The 16,135-nt window shown below is 43.1% G+C and overlaps 1 protein-coding gene across 1 annotated transcript in view; it reads left to right on the forward strand.

Annotated features, from left to right (window-relative positions):
• Positions 1-16,135, forward strand: part of STXBP2 (syntaxin binding protein 2) — an 84,316-nt gene that overhangs the window by 37,593 nt on the left and 30,588 nt on the right. The window contains exons 5-9 of the mRNA XM_077469979.1: positions 2,406-2,484; positions 4,770-4,873; positions 9,534-9,682; positions 10,778-10,862; positions 13,726-13,856. Coding sequence (XP_077326105.1) covers positions 2,406-2,484; positions 4,770-4,873; positions 9,534-9,682; positions 10,778-10,862; positions 13,726-13,856 — 548 coding nt within the window. The remainder of the gene's footprint in view (positions 1-2,405; positions 2,485-4,769; positions 4,874-9,533; positions 9,683-10,777; positions 10,863-13,725; positions 13,857-16,135) is intronic.

Below are 16,135 nucleotides of genomic sequence, written 5' to 3' on the forward strand. Positions count from 1 at the left end.
GCCTCCAAAAACAAATTATGTGGTATCCGGTTCCCCTTCACAGGCAACCTTCTTTTTGGACCAGGCCTGGAACAGGTACTAGGTCAGTAGACGGGGAAAAAAAGGGGTTACGGCAGCCGAAGAAAAAGCAAAGCAAAACAAAACGCCTTTTTTGTCATCAGAAAAAAGCTACAAGCAAAGCGAAAACGGTAATGCCCCGTACACAGGATCGGACTTTCTGACAACAAATCCGTGGATTTTTGTTCAAAAGATGTTGGCTCCAACTTGTCTTGCATACACAGGGTCACACAAATGTTGGCCAACAATTCTGAAACATGGTTACGTACAGCGAGCCAAGAAAGTTCAGTAGCCAGTGTGGCTCCTTCTGCTTGATTCTAAGCATGCGTGAACTTTTTTGCGTCTGACTTGTGTACACACAATCGGAACGTCCAACAACAACGTTGTGTTGGTGGAAAGTCCAACAGCAAATGTTCGATAGAGCATACACACAGTCGGACTTTCAGCCAACAAGCTCACATCCAACATTGGTTGTCGGAAAATCCGATCGTGTGTACGGGGCATTAGAGATCTTCCTCTTTCGAAAGGACCAAGGGAAAATGTCCTCCTTAAACCTTCCAAGGGCAACGCCAAAAACACAACGACCACCCAGTAGGTGGGGAGTAGGCTCGCGGCATTCATAGACAAGTGCAGAGAAGTCCCCTCGAACAACTTTTGTCCTACACACGGTAGAACAAGGGTGTTCCATAGAATTTTCCAACACTCCACCCACCAAGTACTTGATGACTGCACTTCCCAGAGACAAAGGGAAAGCAGAGGGATTCCCGTCATCACTAGGAAACCTACTAACACAGCACTTCATTACAGTGGTTCTGGAAGACGAAATAGGCGAGGAGTTTTACTTTCACATATTTGCCAGGAAAAAACCCTCAGGGAAGTACAGGCTCATTTGGAACCTAAAACCCCTCAACAAGAAAATTAAAATACAAAAAATTTTGAATGGAATCCATCTACTCAGTAAAGAACTTACTACCGCCAGGGGCCTTCATGGTCACGGTAGGCTTACAGGATGCCTACCTGCACATACCAATAAACGTAGACTACCACATGTTACTAAGATTCAGGATACAGGGTCAAAAGGCTACCTTGCACTTCCAGTACACCTCCTTGCCCTTCTGGGTGCTGACGAAATTCAGATTATTCACCAAAATACTGGCAGGGGCAATAAAGGGCTTAAGACCAGAAGGCATAGGAGTCGTACCATATCCGGATGAACCCCTCCCTCCCCCCCCCCCCTTTTTTTTTTTTGGCAGCCAACCTGCAGTTAAGTCTCAATTATTTAAAGAAATTAGGGTGGATAATAAACGAACAAAAGTCCCAACCTAATTCCCAGTCAAAGCGTAAACTACCTAGGGCAGTGATGGCGAACCTTGGCACCTCAGATGTTTTGGAACTACATTTCCCATGATGCTCAACTACACTGCAGCGTGCATGAGCATCATGGGAAATGTAGTTTCAAAACATCTGGGGTGCCAAGGTTCGCCATCACTGACCTAGGGTATGTGCTAGACTCAAGAGAAACAAAGATCCTTCTACCACAGGACAAGGTAGCAAGACTAACAGAAGAGATTGAGACCTTATCTCTCCCCAATGCAGTTACCATCAGTAAGAGCAGGAGGGTGCTGGGCCTCATGACCTCCTCCATACCTGCCATCACGTGTGCACTACTGCACACAAGCCCACTACAGAACTTCATTCTGGCTCAGTGGGACAGGAACCCACGCTCCTTAAAGTCCTGGGTCACAGTCCCACAAGAGATCAAATCTTCACTGCAAAAGGTATGTGCAATCTTTTTTTAGAATGGTGGACAATGTGTTTCCTGTAGGAGGAGCATATCTCTCAGATGCTGCCCTGGAAGACCTCCTAGAAAAGGAGTTAACGGGTACCTAACTCTGTCTTCTCTTCTTTTTTTTTTTTTTTTTTTTTTTTTTTTTATTGGCAAAATGCAGATAATCCTAATCTCGGCCAATAATTTTCGGCGGCTGATCCATCGGCGCATCTCTAAAATACATTACTGTGCCAAATTAGCTAAAAATACACACCAAGAATGATTTCACTATGTAGCTCTGTGCAGCTGACGTGGGCCAATAATTGGCAGTAAGAACAGTGAGCCTTTGGCTGGAACAGGTCCTAGAGCTAGAGATTTAGATCTTAAGAAATATTAAATGGATTAGTCCACATTCTTCATTTGCATTGAATTGTTATCTAGTGTTTGTCAAACTTTAGATCATGTGTTATGTCCCTGTCCAAGCCACATTGTGTTTCAACTAATCAGCTGAAGTTATATTGTTTAATTTTATTGCTATGTTTGTCCTTTTTTTATTTATTTATTTTTTTCTTCTCCATAGTCTATCCGGGCCCTTATATCTGACTTCAGAGACTTGGGCGCACCCATGTATAAAGCTGTACATATATTCTTCACAGACAGTAAGTACTGGCATGAGCAGCACTAACTAGTTTATTAAGAGGCTTCTCCCCTTAGTGGTGATATTACAATGTAGGGTGGGCACTGTTGAGTTAAAGTATACATTTTGCACAAGCCATAAGCCTTCTTTACAGTCTGTGGATTCACCTCCTTACACCAGGTCTTGGGACAGATGTAAACTCAAGTCAGATTACGCTCCATTTGTCTTTTATGGTGACTTCCTCTTTTTTTTTGTAATTCACTTTATTCAGAAAAGTAAGTTACAAACACGGAGAGAAAATGTAGTTTCCATGAAATACAAACTTAAGTGCACCAATTATCCAGCACAAAGGTAAGGTCAATAAAAGGACGACAGAAAAATAGCTAGCAAAAAAGTGATAATGTTGGAAGGGAACAATATATGCTCTGAGAAACAATACAGTGGTGAGAAGGGGAAGGCACCATGTAGGCCTGGTGGAATGCATGGACAAAAACTAAGAACCAGAGACAACGCTTAGTGTACTTTGATTCCAGGTAGCCAACAATGATACCATTCGAAGGGGCGTTAAGATCTAAAAACAGATTAGGTTGGGCTGATCAACAGAGCTTCCAAGACTAGGTAGTGAAGAGGAAAGGGAGAAGGGGAAAGGACATACAGAGGAAGACAGGCAAAGGGGCCGTGGGCACAGGTATAGATAATGTTTCTCAATACCAGTCCTCAAAGTGCACCAACAGGTCATGTTTTCAGGATTTCCCTCAGATAAAATGGCTGTGGTAATTACTAAGGCAGTGAAACTGGTCAAATCACCTGTGCAAAATAATGGAAAACCTGAAAACAAGACCTGTTGGTGCGCCTTGAGGACTGGAATTGAGAAACACTGGGTATAGATGATTACTCCAATTGCGACAATGCATTGAGGTAAGCATGCGTGTAAATATAATACTGCCAGGGCATCCACATGGACCTGAAAGTTGGCCATGAGTTCCTCCATGAATGAGATCTCGTTTAGCTTTGTGAACCACAGAGATTTCGTATGGGGACAGATTTATTTCCAGCGGAGTTGGATACATCGGTGTTTCTCAACTCTAGTCCTCAAGGCGCCCCCACAGGTCATGATTTCAGTATTTCCGCAGTTGAAACAGCTGTGGTAATTACTAAGGCAGTGAAACTGATCATATCACCTGTGCAATATAATGAAAGGCCTGAAAACATGACCTGTTGGGGCGCCTTGAGGACTATAGTTGAGAAACACTGGTACATGCCTTCGACACATTCAAAAGGTGAATCATCAGAGGTTTTATACATTTCCTGACAAGACTGTTCGATAAGTGTAGAAGGCAAGCAGCCAGGTTACTGCTCACATCCACAGATATAAGGTGTTTGACTGCCGCAAATTCACGCCATAAAGGTTGCCTGGTGATTTATTTAGAGGGAATGTGATGACTTTTGAAGGTTTTGGCTTTTGCAGTGAATGTGACAACTAGGCGAGGCTGGGAGTTCTAAAGATATTTTGTCTTTTTGAAGTTCATTGATATGAGAGAGAAGCATGTGATTCAACCTGATAAGTGTTTAGGGCTAAACTTCAGACAGCTTAAAAACCATTTAGGGTCCTTTCCCACTGATGTGTTACCACAGCTAAGTGCAGTGCAATGTGGTGCAATACATTTTTGAGGGGCAACAGAATGCACCTAGGCAGCTCCCAATATACTTGCAGTATCCTACACCACAACAAACAGGTTTTGAATCCTCTCTTGTGGTTTTCTTTTTTTTTTTTGTGTGCTGTGTTGAAAAAAAATGCACATGGGCTTACATCTAATTATAGATTGATTACAATCATTAAAGTGAAACTAAGTAGATTAGACCAGTCTGTATTAACTGCAGTGTAACCTCCATGGAAGTCCAGGTCCTGCCTGACCATGCAGATCTACTAGGTAAAACAGTTCATTTACAATATATGTGTATTTACAAGGGGTTCAACCATCAAGTAAATTTGCCTTTTTTTTTTTTTTTATGCTTCATAAAATCTCCATATGGCTACAATCACATTAAGTATGACCTAAGACTGAAAGACATCTTTGTGTCTGATGTCTCACTAGACTTAAGGGACCTTGAGGGATGTCATATTTTTTCTCTGTGCAGTCTGATGCCATTTGGGTATAACAGTTATAGCAGTTTTGAAATGCATTGCACACAGAAAGCATGAAATGTCTTGACTATACAGCAGTACTAGAATTTTTTTGGTCCTCACTAAAGCTAAATGATGTTTACAGAGCAATAGAATTAAAGCATCATGTTTGTCTTTCACAGCCTGCCCAGAGTCATTGTTTAATGAGCTGGGTAAATCGAGGGTCCCTAAAGTAATTAAAACATTAAAGGAAATTAACTTGGCCTTCTTGCCCTATGAGTCCCAGGTAAGCCATTTGTATCCATTTATTTTTGACCAATGCATTATAATCTAACTATTGCTAACTATACAGTGAAGCTGATTATGGTCAGCCAGAGATATCAAGAACAACTTGCAGCGAGACATCCACTCAGAGCATGAGAACCCACTGCTATCTTCCACCTGACTTGCATTGCCGTTTAATTAATTCTTAATCAGTAAAGTGGCATTTGTTATACCTGAAGTTTCTCTGCAACGTCTTTTTTTTTTTTTTTTTTTTTCTGACACTGACTGATCTGGTCCCCACTAATGATGAGGAGCCAATCACAAGGGTTCCCATTTTTGTTGTCACCATTTCAGCACTGACACTGAGATTGCATGCAGGCTGGGGGGGGGGGGAAGTTTCATACAGATGCCCCCACAGCCTGAATATGGTATTGTGCCTTTCTTTAATACTGTACTTGATGCATGCTATACAGTAGAGCTGCACAAGTCTGAATCACAAGAATCACAATTTAGATTTTTTTTGCTTAGAATAAAGATCACGGTCTCCCCACGATTCTCAGCGTAACGTCCTCTTTCACATTATACAAAAATTAGGCTAACGTTACAACCTTACTACTGATTTACTAAAACTGGAGCGTGCAAAATCTGGTGCAGCTGTGCATGGTAGCCAATCGGCTTCGAACTTGTTCATTTAACCACTTAAGGACCGCCGTATTGCCAATGTACGTCAACACAATGGCACAGGCAGGCACAAGCACGTACATGTACGTGCCTGCCTTCCAGCGGGTGGGGGGTCCGATCGGACCCCCTCCCGCTGGATACGGCGGTCCGTTTCCCTCCGGGAGCGTTCCGTGATGAGGGGATGGCCGTTTGGTTTTCGGCCACCCCCTCTGGATCGCTCCTGGCCAATGAGAAGCTTCCTCCCACTGTGTATTGTTTACACAGGAAGGAGGAAGTGATGTCATTCTCCTCGGGGCGGTCTTTTTGACCGGACTACGAGGAGAAGACACAAAGTAAGTGTGCACCAACACTACACTGACATGTAGGTACACACAGGCACACAAACCCCCCCCCCCCCCCCCGATCGCCACCCTCCCCCCCCCCAGTCACAGTGTCACTGATTGCAGTGATCATTTCTTTACTGATCACTGCATTCAGTGTCAGTTGTGACAGTAAAAACTGTCAGGACAGTTAGTGTTAGGTCCAGGGTAGCCCCCTATCACCCCCCAATAAAGATTTAACCCCCTGATTGCCCCTAGAGTTAACCCTTTCACCCCCTTTTGCCAGTGTCACTAAGCGATCATTTTTCTGATCGCTGCATGTGTCACTAGGTAGCTAGTTATTTTTTTAGGTTCACCGCCAGGTTTTTATAGCGCTAGGTACCCCGATATACTACCCAATAATGGTTTTAACCCCCTGATTGCTGCTAGTTAACCCTTTCACCCCCTTTTGCCAGTGTCACTAAGCGATCATTTTTCTGATCGCTGCATTACTGTCGCTAGGTAGCTAGTTATTTTTTTAGGTTCACCGCCAGGTTTTTATAGCGCTAGGTACCCCCATATACTACCCAATTGCCCCTAGTTAACCCTTTCACCAGCGATCACAGTATAAGTGTCACTGGTGACGCTGGTTAGCCAGTGAGTTATTTAGGTTCCCCGTCAGGTTTTTATATAGCGCCAGGGACCCCCATATACTACCTAATAAAAATTTGAACCCCCTGATTGCCCCTAGTTAACCCTTTCACCACTGATCACCGTATAAGTGTTACGGGTGACTCTGGTTAGTTTGTTTTTTATAGCATCAGGGCACCCACCATTTATTACCCAATAAAGGTTTAACCCCCTGATCACCCGGCGGGTGATATCAATTAGGTTTTAGGGTCAGGGTCTGCGTCGCCCCAGGCAGCGCTAGGTTAGTGCCAGTACCGCTAACACCCACGCGCAAAGCATAAACCTCCCGTAGTGGTATAGAATCTGAACAGATCAATATCTGTTCTGATCAGATCTATACTAGCGTCCCCAGTAGTTTAGGGTTCCAAAAAAACGCATTGTTAGCGGGATCAGCCCAGATACCTGCTAGCACCTGCGTTTTGCCCCTCTGCCCAGCCCACCCAAGTGCAGTATCGATCGATCACTGTCACTTACAAAACACTAAACACATAACTGCAGCGATCGTAGAGTCAGGCCTGATCCCTGCGATCGCTAACAGTTTTTTTGGTAGCATTTTATATTTAAATCCGGAAGGCAGTGCTTGGTTTTCGGGGGCCCGTACGTGGCTAGGCTCCCAAAAAGTCCCCCACATGTGGTATCCCCGTACTCGGGAGAAGCAGTAGAATTTATTTTGGGGTGTAATTTGACTTATGCCCATAGCATGTGTGAGCAATATATCATTTAGTGACAACTTTGTGCAAAAAAAAAAAAAAAGTTTGTAATATTCCCGCAACTTGTGGCAAAATATAAAATATTCCATGGACTCAACATGCCTCTCAGTAAATAGCTTGGGGTGTCTACTTTCCAAAATGGGGTCATTTTGGGGGGTTTTGTGCTATTTTGGCATTTTATGGCCTTCGAAACTGTGAGGCCGCGTACACACGGGCGGACTGTTCGCCCAACTTTGTCCGTCAAACAGTTTCGGCAAACAGTCCGCTCAAAATTAGCATGGACGGACATCGCCACACACGACGAACGAACAGTTTGCTGAAACCGTGCGCGATGACGTGAACGGCATGTACGACGGGACGAAAAATATGACGTCCTATACACTGCATTATAACTTTCGGCGTGTAAATCCTTTCTGAGCATGCGCGGAACTTAGTTTGACGAACAAGCCTACACACGGGCGGACTGTTCGCTCAAACAAGGTTTCAGCGGACAGTTTTACGGAATTTCCGAAAAACCTTGTTCGTCAAACTGTCCGCTGAAACTGTCCGCTGAAAGCCCACACACGAGCGGACTGTCCGCCCAAACACTGTTCAGCGGACAAAGTTGGGCGAACAGTCCGCCCGTGTGTACGCGGCCTGATAGGTAGGTAGTGAGGAGTAAAATCAAAAATTTACACCCTTAGAAATCCTGAAGGTGGTGATTGGTTTTCGGGGTGCCGTGCGCGACTAGACTCCCAAAAAGTCCCACACATGTGGTATCCCCATACTCGGGAGAAGTAGCGGAATATATTTTGGGGTGCAATTCCACATATAACCATGGCATGTGTGAGCAATATATCTTTTTTTTTTTTTTTTTTTTTTTTGTCATTATTCAATCCCTTGGGACAAAAAAAAAAAATATTCAATGGTCTCAACATGGCCCTCAGCAAATAGCTTGGGGTGTCTACTTTCCAAAATGGGGTCATTTGGGGGGGTTTTGTGCCATCTTGGCATTTTATGGCCTTCAAAACTGTGATAGGTAGTGAGGAGTAAAATAAAAAAATTTATGCCCTTAGAAATCCTGAAGGCGGTGCTTGGATTTCGGGGTCTCGTACGCGGCTAGGCTCCCAAAAAGTCCCACACATGTGGTATTCCTGTACTCAGGAGAAGCAGCAGAATGTATTTTGGGGTGTCATTTCACATATGCCCATGGCATGTGTGAGCAATATATCATTTAGTGACAACTTTTTGTAAATTTTATTTTATTTTATTTTTTTTTGTCATTATTCAATCCCTTAGGACAAAAAAAAAAAATATTCAATGGGCTCAACATACCCATCAGCAATTTCCTTGGGGTGTCTACTTTCCAAAATGGGGTCATTTGGGGGGGGTTTGTACTGCCCTGCCATTTTAGCACCTCAAGAAATGAGATAGGCAGTCATAAATTAAAAGCTGTGTAAATTCCAGAAAATGTACTCTAGTTTGTAGACGCTATAACTTTTGCCTAAACCAAAAAATATACGCTTATTGACATTTTTTTTACTAAAGACATGTGGCTGAATAAATTTTACCCTCAATGTATGACTAAAATTTAGTTTATTCGATTTTTCTTATAACAAAAAGAAGAAAATATCTTTTTTTTTCAAAATTTTCGCTCTTTTTCCATTTATATCGCAAAAAATAAAAATCGCAGAGGCAATCAAATACCATCAAAAGAAAGCTCTATTTGTGGGAAGAAAAGGACGCAAATTTTGTTTGGGTGCAATATTGCATGACCGCGCAATTACCAGTTAAAGCAGCGCAGTGCGAAATTGGAAAAAGACCTCTGGTCCTTAAGGTGTTTATTGGTCCGGGGCTGAAGTGGTTAAGCTTTGACAAAAAATAAAAACCTGGAAGCTGATTTAGTTTCTGGTCTGGTTCACACTGCTCTGATTACTTCAGATCCGACTTTGCTCTATGACTTCATGTCCGACTTCCATGCGACTTCAATGAACAAGATCCAACTTTGATCCAACTGCACCAGGCCCTTTGAGTCTGGTATGAATCTTGAGGGGGCGAACCCCGCGCCCAAATAAAAAAAAGCCATTAGACCCCCCCTCCCCCGATGGAAACCCAATGCCAAAGAAAAAAACGCGTGCCCCCCCCCCCCAATTCCATACCAGACCCTTATCTGAGCATGCAGGTCAGGAAAGGGGGGAGTCGGGCCAAAGCACCTTGTCCCCATGTTGATGCACTAGGGTGTGCTTATTGAATGAAGTTGTGTTTCTGTCTTACTTATTACCTTTTCTCATCAATCACCTTCTGCCATTTCCTGCTTATTTAGGTCTACTGTTTAGATGCAAAGGACTCCTTTCACACTCTCTTTAGCAAGATGGAGAAGGAAGTTCGGGAGAGGTGCCTGGAGACCCTGGCAGAACAGGTCGCCACCTTATGTGAGACCCTGAAGGAATACCCATCAGTCAGATACCGCAAGTAAGCATCCACTGAAGATGTCACCACGAGGCTTCCCCCACTAATTGGCAGATTAAAAGGCTGTAAAGTGTAGTAGGGTTGTTTTTCCTGTCTGAGGCCTGTTGAGGAGATTTCCCTTCACTTCCTGTTCCAAAGACACAACAGGAAATGAAAGGAAATTTTTCCTAAGTGCGGATAAATCCCCTCCTCCACAGTTGTCAATGGAACTGGTGTTTCTGTTGGAGTATTTCCCCGCACAAAGGCACAGGAACAAGGTAAAGCCACAATTCTTATTGGTGTTAAGATGATGCAGAGCAAGCAGATAGAACTCTAGACTGCCTATTAATATTTCAACAAGTGGGTAGTTATGTTCTAGAGCTATATACAGCTACATACTAATCCCCCCCCCCCCCCCCCAAAAAATAGAATATAGTTTGGAATCGCAAAGGTTTTTTGTGCTCATCAATAGCCAGGATATTAATAGGTGATCTTGAGATTTTGCTCATTTTGCATTTCTTGTTTGTTATAGCCCTGATGAAGAGGGACTGTTATTAACCTCAGAAATGTGTTGGCTGCTTTTATCATATGTCACTTTCCGTGAATTAAAGGATAATTTTGAACTTTAGAATTATTGGTTTGTTGCTGGATTACTTTTTTCTTCAGCCCTCCACCCAGGGTGATGTTAGATGCCTAACCAGAGCCATTAAGCTTCAACAATCAGATGCAGTTAAAAGATATTGGATTGGATTATCCAATATCCAGCCCATGTGAAATGTCTTTATTGGTGACTACTGTCCAGGGGAAGAAGGGAGGCTTGAGAGCTAAAGAATATGAAGTCCAGAGTTCAGCTTTAAATTGCTTACAACTTAGATTCTTTAATATGCCATCTATCCTAGTGAAATAACTCATGAGACTCGTTCTACTGCCTTCTATCTTCTTTCTACTTAACGATGTGCCGTGTAAGTGGAAATCTCCAACCTCTACACATATCGCTCACCATTTCCTTGCTCTGTTGCTCTTTTGGTTCCCTAGTTTTTTTGCAGAATTGCCCCATTTCTATTTAATGGCTTTCTGTGCTTGTACATATGTAGAAGTAATTGTTTTTTTTAATCGCAGTGGCTACGGAGACAACTCCACCCTCGCCCACATGGTGCAGGACCGACTGAACGCATTCAAAGCTGATAACCCAAGCATGGGAGAGGTAAGATGTTGCTAGAATTACTGTAGCGCTTCTGACGATGGCTAAAGGCTGCTTACCTGTCACTATTCTATAGACAGACTTAAAAAGGAACGCTACTAAAAACATTTTTAGTGTAGCAAGTCAAATTAGAAACTCTAAAAAGTAGAAAAGTTTTGCAATCGTGACAGTTCTGCACATCTGCCACTCAATCGTCTTGTATCTTGATAATCTGGCTCTTGGTGGTAAGAGTCAAAGGTAACAGAATGAGGAGGTGGTAGAAAGATACTACTGTCCTTGGAAGGGACTTGCATAGTAACAAACCAATATTATGTTAGGTGCTGTGGAGCGTTATAGAATCAAATTCCTTGCAGCTTGTTCGTATTGAGTCACTGTCACTCCAATGCACAATAAATAATTCAGCATTGTATAAATTTAGGTCCATATATATTTGGACACAGGCACAATTTTAGTTTTTTTCAGGTATTTACCAAAACATATTCAAGCTGTAGCTATATAATGCATATGGGCTGAAAGTGCACACTCTCGGGTTTAATTTTTGGGTATGTACATCCAAATCGAAGGAAGGGTTTAGGAATTACAGCTCTTAAAAATACCCCCCTTTTTCGAGGGACCAAAAGTAATTGGACAATTGAATCAAAAGCTGTTTCATGGCCAGGTGTTGCCTACTTCTTCGTTACTTATTCATCAATTAAGCAGGTAAAAGGTCTGGAGTTGATTCTAAGTGTTTTATTTTGCATTCGGAATCTATTGCTGTGAACCTACATCATGTGTTCAAAGGAGCTGTCTATGCAAGTGAAGTGAAACAGGCCATTGTAAGGCTTCAAAAACAAAACAAATCCATCAGAGATGTCAGCAACATTAGGAGTGGCCAAATCAACAGTTTGGTACATTCTGAGGAAAGAAGAACGCACTGGTGAGCTCAGCGACATAAAAAGGCCTGGACATTCACAGAAGGCAACAGTGGTGGATGATCTCAGAATCCTCTCGATGGTAAAGAAAAACCCATTCACAACATCCAGACAAGTAAAGGACTCTCCAGGATGTGGGTGTAGCATTGTCAAAGTCTACAATCAAGAGACTTCACAAGAGCAAATGCAGAGGGTTCACCATCAGGTGCAAACCATTCTTATGCCTGAAGAATAGAAAAGCCAGATTAGACTTTGCCAAAAAAACATCTAAGGCTCGGTTCGCATATAAGCCACATGCGGCTCAGCCACAGCAGGGGTCCAGTCATGCTGGTTCACTGTTTCAGCCCGAATTTTAGGCTGAATTTGGACCTGAAAAATGCATAGGACCTGCTGCGGAGATATGAGATCCGGCTCCATAGAGAGCCAGTCAAAAGCTCCTGCTATTGCGAATTGGATCTGGTGATGCCACATCCAATTCGCAATGGTGTGGAACCAGCCTAAAAAAGTCAGACCAGTTATGGAAAAGCATTCTTTGGAGTGATGAAACTATGATTAATCTGTACCAGACAGGAAGAAAAAAGTGTGAAGAAGGCTTGGAACAGCTCATGGTCCATAGTACACAACTTTATCTGTAAAACATGGTGGAGGCAGTGTGATGGCATGGGTATGGGGAATGCATGGCTTCCAGTGGCACTGAGTCATTTAGTGTTTATTGTTGATATGACAGAAACGGCCAGATAAATTCTGCATTGTTTAGAGATATACTGTCAGCCCAGATTCGGCTAATGATTGGACGGCACTTCACAGAACAGATGGACAATGATCGATGATTTTTATGGAAAAGAAGTGGCATGTTGTGCAATAGCTGAGTCAATAGAGTCGATCACCTGATCTCAACCCAATTGAGCATCCATTTTACTTTCTGAAGGCAAAACCAAAGGCTGAAAGGCCCACAAACAAAGAACTGAAGACCACTGCAGTTAGAGCTTGGAAAAGCATCAGAAAGGGGGGAAAGCCCAGTCTTTGGTAATGTCCATGGGTTCCAGACTTCAGGCAGTCATTGCCAGTAAAGGATTCTCAACAAAATATTAAAAATGAACATTTTATTTATGATTGTATTCATTTGTCCAATTACATTTGAGTCCCTAAAAATGGGGGGACTGTGTATAAAAATAGTTGCAGTTCCTAAAATTTGTACTTTATTTATATTCAACCCCTTGAATTAACGCTGAAAGTCTGCACTTTGTTTCCGCAGATTGTTTAATTTTAATTAAATGCTGGTGGCATACAGAGCCAAAAGTATGAAAATTGAATATTCAAATTTACATGGACCTAACTGTATATGCTGTTAACTACATTTATCTGTATCATTTGACCCTTTTTGGACAATTTAAAATCATGCATTGGTAAACGGGCAATGACACAGTAAAGGGTGCCACTATCCTGTTACGATAACATTAAAATGGTGTACTATCCAGTATCCACCATTGTTTTCATAACTCTTTCATTTCTATTAATCAGTAAGGATTCAGGAATGGAAAGTGGAAACTTTTCTAGTGGCATTATCCAGAAAGGGAACAATGTGCAACTGTGCTATGTTTTTGGTAGGGCTCCTCTTTAAATAAAATATAAATGCATAATTGTGTCAGAAAATGTTTGCCTCTTCCTGCATGTTTGCTTTTCTCCATGCCGTTCATCTTATTCCTGTTCTGTTGCATTATCTGCCATTGGGGCTGCTTGAGCATTTCTCTAGTGTATCTAGGTATCCATCTATAGTGATCTTTATTCTCTATGGTGAATACCAAGCATATGTCGGCGTCGGAAGCATGTTGGGGTTATATACTTACTGTAGAGGTGATGGTGGATTCTGGTTATGAGACTTTACTGTCCTTCTCCACATTCTTCCCAAATGCTTTTCTCTTCCCTGTGTTCTCACCTGCTTCTCTCCATCCCAGGGCCCAGACAAGTCCCGCTCCCAGCTCCTCATTGTGGATCGTGGATATGACCCTGTGTCTCCCCTCCTGCATGAACTTACCTTTCAGGCCATGGCTCATGACCTGCTAGACATCAAGCAAGACATATACCAGTAGGTTTTCATCCCCCTTATGCTATGCAGACCTATAGCACAGCAAGGGTGGGTGAATCGTATGAATATGCAAATTTACTTTTATAAACTGTTGTGAAGTAATCTGGTCCAAGAAAAATGTTCTTTTAAAGTGTATGTAAACCCTTACAATTAACTTCTCTTTTTTGGTTAATTTTAGTCTGTTAAATATACCATTTGAAAATATGTTATATCTGCGCAATAAATTCAAAAAAATACCTGTCGATCCTGCCAGAAATGTGGTCAACCGATAGCTTCCTATTGTCTGTGCTGCACTCTTATCAGTTAGTACCCATTTATCTCTGAAGCCCGCAGAACACCTCACCTGTTTTTTATGGAGGATAGGTCATTTTTGTCATAAGGTGACAAAAGATATACAGTACAGTAAGCGTGGTCACCCTAGGACAGGAAGTGTGTTACTGACAGAACATAAAGGAAAAAGAAGCCTGAAAAAAGAAAACATATGGCAGCTTACTGCTCTTTTAGATGTGCTGGTTGGAATAAATATATTTTTTGTTCTTTAGTTCAACACTTTTTATCTCTGTTTTTAGCTGTTTGTTTGGAGTTGCCCATTAAAGTGGTTGTAAAGGCAGAATTTCTTTTTTTTTATCTTAATGCATTCTATGAATTTAAGATAAAAAGCCTTCTGTGTGCAGCAGCCCCCCTAACACTTACTTGAGGTGCCTCTCTGTCCAGTGATGTCCACGAGTGTCTCAGCCATCCGAGATTCTCCCTCCTGATTGACTAAGACACAGCAGCGGCACCATTGGTTGTCAATCAGTCAACTAGCCATTAAGAGGAGAGAGGGGCCAGGGCGGTGCTCCATGTCTGAATGGACACAGGGTGCTGTCAATCAGCTCGGCTGCCCCCATAGCAAGCTGCTTACTGTGGAGGCACTGAACAGGAGGGAGAGACCTGAATCACAGAAGAGGGACCCAAGAAGAGGAGGATCTGGGCTTCTCTGTGCAAATCCACTGTACAGAGGAGGCAAATATAACATCTTTGTTATTCTTATTGAAAAAGAGACTTTACAATTACTTTAAGCTCCTAGTTTGGCTGGTTCAGCCCCTATACACATACTGTATAGAGAAAGCAGATAAACCTCCCATATTGTGTGCAGGGAAATCAAGCGGCTGTTTGAGGTTCAAATATGTCTCGCTCACTAGAGCGGTTTATTGTTCATACAGGACGCAGGCAGGTTCAGAGGAGATTGGGCTACAGGCAGATACCTTCAGGTGATTGGACACTGACAAAAAAACTGCAAGGACCCTTATACAACCACTCCCTTCCCTGCAGGCCTCGGTACTTTGATGGTGTCATTAGGTGTTGGATGTCTCCTCACTACTGTGTGGGGATTTTATTGCCTAGACTTTCTGGTTTCTATGATCAACTTTCTCTCGCTTTGTTCCAGCCACAGCAGCATCTTGTGCAACTTCTGGATCGTTGCCCCAAAGCGAGAGCTTCGGGGGGGCGATCTGGACCCAAACAGAGAAGACATGGGGCTGGCCTGTAAAGTTGCCTAGGTTGCTGGATCCTGTGTTAGGCGCCCCTCTTGGCACACAGTTGCAGCATGTTGGGTTAGCAGCGTGGTGATATATAGGTCCAAGACGCAGGCAATCCACACTACTGTGACCCGCCTTCTAAAGAAGTGGATGAAGCCAGGTGTATGAAGGGTTAAATCCCACAGCCATCGATGGGGGGGGGGGGGGGTGACTTTAGCAGTGTGCTTACCGGGGCACTCTTCCCTTACTGTCCTGGCTGGGTTCCCTCCCCTCTTTCTCACCTTCTGGTGCATGTTCATGTCCTCTGCCCACCCCCCAAATTTTGGCATGCGGACTTCAATTGCCATCAGAGCCTGGACCAGGGGGGAATGGAGGAAGAGCAAGATGCATCTCCAAGCATCGTGATTCAGTAGCAAACTTGAAAGATTCCTATTTTGGTCAAGGGATCCAAGGCCTTTTCAGTGGATGCTCTGGTGACCCTGTGAAATCAGTTCTCTTTGATATGTACCTTTCCTCCCTTGAAGATTCTCCCTCACCTGTCTCGCCAGATCGGGGCTGAGTGTGTTCTGGTGATCCTAGTTGCCCTGAATTGACCCAGAAGGCATGCTCTCAGTCAAACTATCAAGTCATGAAATGGAATTTCCCCCCTCCTTCACTTTGATATAGCACATATGTAACTAACCCTTACTTAACCACTTCCCGACCACCGCACGACGATGTACGTCGACAGAATGGCACGGGCAGGCATATTGGCGTACA

The sequence above is a fragment of the Lithobates pipiens genome, unplaced genomic scaffold, assembly GCF_037356315.1.
Source record: "Lithobates pipiens isolate NorthernLeopardFrog02 unplaced genomic scaffold, aLitPip1_a1.2 Scaffold_8, whole genome shotgun sequence".
Classification (NCBI taxonomy): Eukaryota; Metazoa; Chordata; class Amphibia; order Anura; family Ranidae; genus Lithobates; species Lithobates pipiens.